The sequence below is a fragment of the Barbus barbus genome, assembly GCF_936440315.1.
Source record: "Barbus barbus genome assembly, chromosome: 6".
Lineage (NCBI taxonomy): Eukaryota > Metazoa > Chordata > Actinopteri > Cypriniformes > Cyprinidae > Barbus > Barbus barbus.
The window spans coordinates 6,684,802-6,694,441 of record NC_136734.1 but is presented as its reverse complement, the minus strand read 5'-3'; the positions used below and the strand labels follow the sequence as shown (position 1 = coordinate 6,694,441).

General features: G+C 38.0%; 1 protein-coding gene across 1 annotated transcript; it reads right to left on the bottom strand.

Annotated features, from left to right (window-relative positions):
* Nucleotides 1–8,744: 8,744 nt before the first annotated feature.
* LOC306870695 (myosin light polypeptide 6) lies at nucleotides 8,745–9,356 on the bottom strand (the record flags this gene model as incomplete). Its single annotated transcript, XM_079418118.1, has 1 exon — nucleotides 8,745–9,356. One exon carries the CDS (start codon nucleotides 9,354–9,356, stop codon nucleotides 8,745–8,747), a length of 612 nt encoding a protein of 203 aa, XP_079274244.1.
* Between the last annotated feature and the right edge of the window lie 284 nt (nucleotides 9,357–9,640).

Genomic DNA, 9,640 nt, shown 5'->3' with positions numbered 1-9,640 from the left:
GAGTTTAATGAGCCAAAAAGTGTAGTTAATTGTTTGTTAATGGAGAGAATTGGACCTTAAAATAAAGTGTGACCTAAAGGGTAAAAGTGACTTCACCTCACAGGGGAACACTTTATTGACATTGGTCATTCTGCATTAGTTAATTTGACTACAGTAGCCAAAAAACATGTAATAATAATAAAAAAAGCACATGAATAAAACAGGAACATACATTTTACATGAAAATAATGTATTATTTATTTATGTATGTGTGTGTAAACATAATGATATTATTTCCATGATAATTAAGCTGATTTTGCAGTAACACTTTATTTTAAGGACCACTTCTCGCTAATATTAGTTGCCTATTAGCATGCATATTAAGTCGTGGCCTAATGGTTAGAGAGTCGGACTCGTAATCCAAAGGTTGCGGGTTCGAGTCTCGGGCCGGCAGGGATGATAGGTGGGGGGAGTGAATGTCCAGCGCTCTCTCCACCCTCAATACCACGACTGAGGTGCCCTTGAGCAAGGCACCGAACCCCCAACTGCTCCCCGGGTGCCGCAACATAAATGGCTGCCCACTGCTCCGGGTGTGTGTTCACGGTGTGTGTGTTCACTGCTGTGTGTGTGCACGTTGGATGGGTTAAATGCAGAGCACGAATTCCAAGTATGGGTCACCATACTTGGCAGTATGTCACTTCACTTCATATTACTAGTATATTGTCTGTTTATTAGTACTTATAAAGAACATATTAATGCCTCATTCTGCATAACCATGTTTCAAATCCCTTAAAAACCCCATAACTAAACTTAACAACTACCTTACTAACTATTAATAAATAGCAAATTGAGAGTTTGTTCAGGGAAAACTCTTAGTTAATAGTCAATATGTATTCCCTATTCTAAACTGTTACCAATACAATATTACATGGATTTTTTATTTTTTTTTTGTCCAATGAACGTAATTGAATTAATAGATGCTAATACGTGATATTTCCCTCTGTCTGCCACCTCACACCAATCGAACTCTGTATCAGAAGCATACATTTTAAAATGATGTATTTTCAATAAATGCATTTGCAATACATTTATTTTTATGCTAAGTACAAATACATTTAAATATTTATATACTTAATAGAAAAAAATGGAATTGTACTTCTGGTAAAGTCTGCAAAATTTGAACAACTAATTTTGTGCATAATGTAATTTAAATGTGCAGAAGTATTGCTGAAGTCCAACTATACTGAAGTAAATTTGATTGTGCTAAAGAAGAACTATTCCAATTCAGGTACATTTTAAATACGTTGCATTTAAAGACACAGGGCCTGGCTTGTGTCATGTTGGCATGTGATTCTGCATGTGGCTTTTGTTTTGTTTCTGTGGATCATGTGCTCATCTGTTTCACATCTTGCCCTCCTTATTAATTAATTTGCCCCACCTGTTCTCCCTCGTCACTCTCCTTATTCCATCTCCTGTGTATTCTCCTTGTGTGTTCTGCCCTGCACTGGTATGTTTCTTCTTGCTTAAACATTTTTGTTCTTAGGTTTTGTTCACAAGCCTAGACATTTTAACTGCATTTACAATATAGTTCACCCATTTCTCCAAATCTGATGAAGAAACAAACTGATCTACATTTTGGATGGCCTGAGAGTGAGGAGATTTTCAGCAATTTTTCATTTTTGGGTGAACTATAATGTTTTAATGAGAACCATAATGCTAATGATGAAAGATTTATCATAACAGCTCTACATGTCCTGTCTATGAAATACCAATGTCTCACTGACTGTGACATTTCGTCAGCAACTCTATTTCCTCACCAGCAGCGCTGTCAGGACAGTTGCACCATACACAGCACTGTCAGTTAAAAGTGTGAAAGGAAGACTGCTAAGTTGCAGCAACTTTGAGCCGAGAGCCAGGATAGCCAGATAACATCATCACAGGCCACTGTCACCCATCGGCCGCAGGGAGAGCATTACTCTGGAGAAACACAGCAGGAACACAGGGCTGACTACACAGGTTCAAGAATATTGTTGGTAAATTAATGCATTTTGACTATAGGTGTTTTTTGTGCTGAGTGTTTATGTGAAGTTTACGACTTAATTATCATTGTTTTATTTTTATTTTATTTTGTATTTACTTATTTATTATTATTATTAGTAGTAGTAGTAGTAGTATTTAGTGCTGTCAATTGATTAATCAAGATTAATTGCATCTAAAAAATAATAATAATTGTTTACATAATGTGTATATTGTGTATATGTATTATGTATATATACAACCACATACATGTTTATATTTTTGAAAGATATATTATGTTTATGTTAAATGTTTTATATATAACGTAACATGTAAGAATACAAATATATACATGTAAATATATATAAATGTTTTCAATTTTATTACTGTATGTGTGTGTATTTATGTATACATAATAAACATACACAGTACACACATATATTATGTAAACAAACTTTTATATTGGATGTGATTAATCATTTGACAGCACTATTATTATTATTATTACAAAATTACAATTAAATGAGACTATTTCAAATAAATAAATAAATATAAATAAAAAAATAAGTTCAGAGCTGTGTCAAGCTTGGAAATTCTGTCCACTAAGAGAACTTAAAAATTGCGAAGGTCAATTCATGTATGTGCAATTATACTGTTGATACACAGGAAATCAAGTTATCTTATTTGCTGAAAGTTTCCATGGAAACAGCTGATGTTCCTTATATCTTTGAGGCAATAAAGCTCTATTGAGAAATGCCACACTTCATCCTTGCTACTGTAGAATAAACATCCAGTGCAAGACAAATTTGATTTGGAGAGCTAACTTATATGAATGCACACTAGACACTCTCTCTCTCGCGCTCTCTCTCTCTCTCTCTCTCTCTCTCTCTCTCTCTCTCTCTCTCTCTCTCTCTACTTTAATTTTGAAACTCCATGTCAACTAACAGTCATAAAAGTATTAGTAGACTGTCTGCTTAATATCTGCTTAATATAAGTAAATTTGCAAGTACATGTCAACTTATTCTACTAACCCTAACAGTTTACTAATTCTCTAATGACTGCAAGTTGACATGGAGTTGCAAAGTTACTTATAATTAGTCTAAAGTGAACTATCCAAATAAAGTGTAACCTGATAAGTTAACATTTTTTGTGGCCATGATTGACAAGGGCCAGTGGTGGCAATATGGCCAGGACACTAGGGTTACACCCATACTCTTTACAAGAAGTGCCATGGGATTTTTAATGACCACAGAGAGTCAGGACCTCGGTTTAACATCTCATCCGAAAGATGGTGCTTTTTGACAGTATAGTCCCAGTCACTATACTGGGGCATTAGGACCCACACAGACCACAGGGTGAGCACCCCCTGCTGGCCTCACTAACACCTCTTCCAACAGCAACCTAGTTTTCCCAGGACGTCTCCCATCCAGTTACTGACCAGGCTCAACCCTGCTTAGCTTCAGTGGGCAACCAGTCTTGGGCTGCAGGGTGATATGGCTGTGTTGTATGTGCTGTTAAATGTCATGTCTTCGAACATTCACAGAACGACACAGAGACTGTCTTTTACAGATGTAGATGCACCAACATGATCTCAAAAGGACTTACAAATGAATATCAGTCCATTGCTTAACTCCATATCATGTTGTAATCACTCATTGTGTATGTCATTTTGAATAACTATTGAATAGTTTATAGGTTTATAGTTGTGTTTACTATGCATGAGCTTGAAAATTCATGCTTTGAACATCACTATCAATACTATCAATCAATACTTATAGAAACCATGTCCAAAATTATATTCTGCAAGAGTGGGAAAATTCGGACCATGTGAATGATCAGATGACATGATTTATGTATTGGGAGGAGAAACATAGCAACACCCCGAGCTAAGACAATGTGTAATTGGTCAAGACACCATTTGGGATGTGTCTCTTAGCCATGCTTTTTATCATCACATTTTGCATTCTTCGGGCACCGTTCCAGCGTGTCTCACGCCCACTGCTACTTACCCACGATGAGAAGAAAAACCATCTAGTCTCATTACATCCTTTTATTCTTTTACTTCAGTTTCTTTTCTTTCTGTTGAGAGTTTCGCATTCTGAGTAAAGTTTTGCCTCAAAGCCGTGTCTCTGAGTCCAACTCCGACTGTGCTCGCATCAAAACTTCAACCAGCCCACAATCTTCAGCCAACGCTCAACCATTGGCTTCCCAAGACACTACTCCTAAGGACTACTGAACCTCCAGCCAATCAACAACCTTGGGAAACCCCTTTCTGCAATGACTACAACAAAGGGACCAACGTAAACAAGCAACGCAAGTACCTCCAGATTCTAGCTGAACTGGTGCATGTAATATAAAATTTAACAGCCTCATTGAGAAACTCAATGAGAGGGTTAATTAAATAATTGATGATTGTTCAGGTCGAAGCAATTGCACATATTGCTATAAACTTGGGATTTAACATTTTCACTCTCTTAAACTCTTTCTTTCCTTACTTTCTTTCTGAAACCTGTGTGAGTGCATGTGTTTGTGTTAGATTAGTTTCTATGTCTTAGATTTATCCAATAAAGTCTTATTTATATTGAAAAGAGAAGTATATTTTGTTTTATGCTAACAAGTTTTTCTTCCCAAGATGGCGTCGCGGTCAGACGCAGCGGCTACTCCAGGTCCCAAAGACGGTGATTTTATGTCTTTTAATGTCGTCTATTCGTCTCCAAATAGTGTCAATTTACCGCTAATTCATAAGGAAGTCACTCCAAAACACATCTATGATCACCAAAGTCTTTTGGATATCGGCATCGCACACAAACACCAACTCTCGCCAGTGGCTACTGAGAAGCAGCGAGGCTTTTGCTTACTGCTGAAGCCGGACCTCTAGACCGCGGCCTCGCCTACTGATGCTACCCGCACAAGGCAGCGTCACAAGCTGTGTGAGAGAGGATGGAAGCGCGGAGGTATACGAGCTAGGCTAAGGGCTAACCCCACAAGACCAGCTCTTCCAACACTCATGCTCTCAAACGTTCGATCTCTGGAAAACATATATATATATATTTTTTTTTTTGCACAATTTCATGTACAAATATCTCTTTTGCACAATTTCATGTAAAGTATTTATGTAAAGTTCTTGTACAGTCTCAGTTTGTGTACTAGGTTAGTCAACTAGGTATAGTAGTTATAGTATTTATAGTATATGCATAGTCAGATGGTTAACTGTTGTATAGCTCTATTGTTTTTCCTATACTTGCATTGTCGTATGTTTGTATTATGTTTAACTAGTGTGTAGCACTGTGGTCCAGCAAGACACAACATTTCGTTCCACTATATGTCCACACATGTAGCAGAATGACAATAAAGCTCGACTTGACTTGACTTGAAGTTAATGTCTTAAACTGCCGATCTTGTTACTGTGCTAATTAATAGTGTTCTCACTATATTCTGGATTTTAATATCCCTTGCAGAGTTCATGTTATATGGCTTTTTCAATGAAACACTGGCCGACTCAGTGACCAACCGTAAAACGGTGATTCTGTCCAAATCCCCTAAAAAAATAAAGAAATAATTCCCTTTGAGCTAAATTGACCTGTTTCCCTTACATCTGTATTTAAAATTTGAATTTGACAAAAAATCTTTTCTTTTTTTTTTTTTTTTTGTGTGAACTATTCATAGTATAACATAAAGACAATCATCTTAATTGATGTAAATGCACGTCTCTACAATATTGTAAACGTTTGAGTTTTGAAACTGATTATGTGAATGAACAAATTGTTTGCTTGTTTTTTTCGCCCCTGTGTTCTTGCAACCTGATCGCAAATGAATGAATTGCACAAAACCATACAATTTTTAGTATGAATTCATACAAATTAGCCACCAATTCTCCAAAATGTAAAATAGTTACACATTGCCATGAAATTGTCTTTGGTCTTCTCCACAACAAGTCGCGTGCAGTGAAACTCCAGGGAAGAAATAAGGTCAAATACCAGTTCGGCCTTTCCTGCCTTTTGTTCTCCGTAAAGGACTTTTGTCATTATGCAAATTTTCTGTTTTATGTGGTGCAGCTGAACTTTTACTGCTGAAACCCATAAAGACCAAATAAGCAAATTTGACAATTTCTTTTGTTTTGAAGCCTAATTTAATTTTTAACTGAAAATCTATTTAGATTATATTTATATTCCCATTTCCTTTACTTTCCTTTACTTTTCTATTAAGTTGCACTTTTTCAATTCTGAAAGGAATCACACAATAAAACAATTGCAATTGTTTGCTTTAACTATAGTATTGTTATACTGTACTTACTGCCTCCTAAAGCCTAGAGATCTTGATATACAGTAAGTGATTCTAATAGCTTTATACTTAAATCAGTAAACAATTTCTTTATTTGTGTGTGTGTGTGTGTGTGTGTGTGGTTCATACATAGGTGTAAATCCCTATCTGAGGGTTACCCCCCAAAAAAATATCATTACAAGCGACTCTGTGTATTGAAAATAATGAAATGGACATATACTTTAAGTAATTGTGTAAGTAGTAAAACAAAATAAATGCAAAAAAGGATTATAAGGTTATAGCTTGTCACCAACTACAACTAACACTGCGATAAGCCTGTGTGTGAACTGATATTAGGCTAATATTGTAGACCTAACGTTACCGATGTGTTTGGTTTTGCTCAATATTATGTTATGTGGCAGATCAGTGGGCTTAATGCAGTTGAATATCTAAAGAAACAGACAGAACCTAAAATACTATGGAGGACGTACAATAATAATTATAATATGACCATGTGGTGAACCATATGAACCAAACTCATATTTAAACATGGTCTCCATGCTATGTACACATGCTGTGTACACATATCTATCCTTACAAGTACAATTTTGGCTGTATTATTTGTGTCCCCTTCAAAAACTGCTCTTGAGAAAGTTTATGTTTATTGTCCCCCCCCCCTACTGTTAGATTAAATTTACGCCCCTGTGTTCACGTGGAAAGTCCTAACATGAGGGTAAGTGAAGATGGATTTTTCCACTTTCCTATACTACTATAACTCTACCAGTATTACATTTTCATAACCAGCACATCCAGCTATCTGCTAATCTGCATCACATCCAACATTTTAATTTTATGCATATTAATAAGCACCACTCCACAAACCCAATCAGAACAACACAGAGCAGCAGTGTCGTGTCCTGTCGAGCAGCACAGGTGAAGCGCGGAAGTCTCTCGCACCGTCACTGCTTGCATCCAGAGGTGTGAAATTCATGTTTATGTGCTGCCATAGAGGCCAAGCCAAGTGTGAGCTTGACACCAGGGATCACAGACAGGAGACCCAGGGCAGCTGTCAGCCTGATGACACGAGGATGTGTTTAAAGATCACCCCTGTCCCTCTTCCGTGCTCTTGGCCACTCTTTTAAGTGCTCTCTCTCTACATCACCCTCCCTACAACCCATAGATAGCTGCGTTTCCTAAGTACATGGCTGGAAGACCTGCCTCTCCTGAGCCAACATTCCCATTGATGCACAGACACAGTCCCTATGCCTGGACTTCGTATAGAGAGAAGCTCCATACCTCATCAAAGCAAAATCCCAAGGTGTCTTCAAAAGCAGCCCAGACTCTGCATGCTGCATGGGGAAAGGTCACAGATTGAAAAGTGCTGCATGAGTTATGTTCGGCAAGACTGCTTCCATCTCAGAGCTAAATGCGATTCATTATGGAAGTGAATCAAAACTTCATTAAGAATGTGTCATTGTACTAATAGCACAGAGACTCATGAAATACTTTTGAGGGTACATGTGATTATTAATTGAACATTCTCAGAGCACCTTTTTTTCTCCAATTACAGACATTCGATACGTCAAGACCAGACGTGTAGTGGTTTGAGGCAGTGTTGTGATGTGGAAACAAATGTTGTGTTACCTCATTACCATGCAACTGATGGATTGCATTAAAATTGAAGCTTTAAGCAATAGTTCACCCATAATTAACTAAGTCACTTTTACCTACTGTACTTTTAAAAACGGTATTGCAACATAACAATTACATCAAATACTGTTGGTGTTTGTGTGTCTCCTAACCAAATGCCATTGATATCAAGCCTAGTGTGGAATGTCGTGAATTTATGTGAACATGAATTAGAATTACAACAGAAGGGTTGATTTACAATGAGCGACAAATTCAATTTCCATCTGTTCCTCACACAGAGCTATTGTATGGCTTCAGAGGGCTTGAAATATAGCATAAGTTGATTTTTTTTTTTTTTTTTTTTTTTAGCTTGACAGCATCCAACTCTGGTTGGATGTAAAAATGAACAGCTTGCAAATATCTCCTTTTGAAGTCATTTGGGTTTGGAATAACACGAGGGTGATGAAAAATTATGGATTTTTTCCTTCTTTTTGGATGAACAAATCCTGAACAATAACAAGTACAGTGTAAGGCAATCTTTTACTTTTTTCATAAAAAATAAAATGAAGCCCATGCCAGTATATATTTTTTTATTATTATTATTGTTTGCAGGTTTTTATGACTGAACACATATTCCATTGGATGAATGCACATAAGAAGGTTTAGAAAAAAAAAGGGTCTTGTAGGTGAAGAGGAATTGAAAATATAGAATGACAATGCAATGTTAAACACCATTCAATTTTAAATGTTCTATTATTCAAACAACAGTTTTAAATAAAACAATAGATTTCAGGGGGGAAAGTTACCCACTCTGATTATTTACCCACAACATCCACTGAGTTAGCACCTATAAATGCAGTTCAACCAGAAAGAATGTGTTTGACAAATGAAGAATAATTGATGCAGCCGTTGGTGTCCTCTTGTCCTGCCATCAGTCGATCCACCTCATCCTCTGTCATCCTCTCGCCCAGCGTGGCCAGAACATGCCGCAGCTCGGCCCCCATGACGGTCCCGTTGCCCTCCTTGTCAAAAACTCTCAGTCCTTCAACAAAATCCTCAAAGTTGCCCTGATCCTTTGAGCGGGAGATATGTTGCAGCATTGGCAAGAAGGTCTCAAAGTCCACCAGCTTGGAGTTCATTTCATCTGGTCTGGGTTTTCCCAGGACTTTCAGCACATCGGCGTTGGTCGGGTTTTGGCCCAGAGCTCGCATCACGTCCCCACACTGGGCGTACGTAATCTTCATTTCTCCTTTCGGTGTGCGGTCGAACAGTTGAAATGCCTCTTTGAACTCTTCAATCTGATCGGAGGTGTACTCCAACGTGATGGCCTTGGGATCGAACGCAGGTTCTTTGGGAGCTTCTGGTTCGGGCGGCGGAGCTTGTTTGGGGGCTGTTGGGGCCGGAGCGGCCTCCTTCTTGGGTTCCGGCTTCTTGGGTTCTGGCTTCTTGGACTCGACTTTCTTGGGAGCCATGGTGATGATTTGAAGAGCCTCCTGGATGAGCAGAGAAGTCAGAAAGTGCAGACTGGATGGGAGGGAGCTGCTCAGGGCAGATTGTCTGTTAAAGCTTTTATATCATTTGACCCCAGGGAGGAGAGATTGGCCTGACAAACAGGTCCTATAGCACACTATAAAAGGAAGAAATCCAAAATAGACCTGGGAAGCAGTGGCGTCAACAATGAGCTATTGTTCCCAGCTGCCACTGATAGTGACAGAGAGACTCATATCAAAGCCCTACTCAGCCCAGACCGAACAAC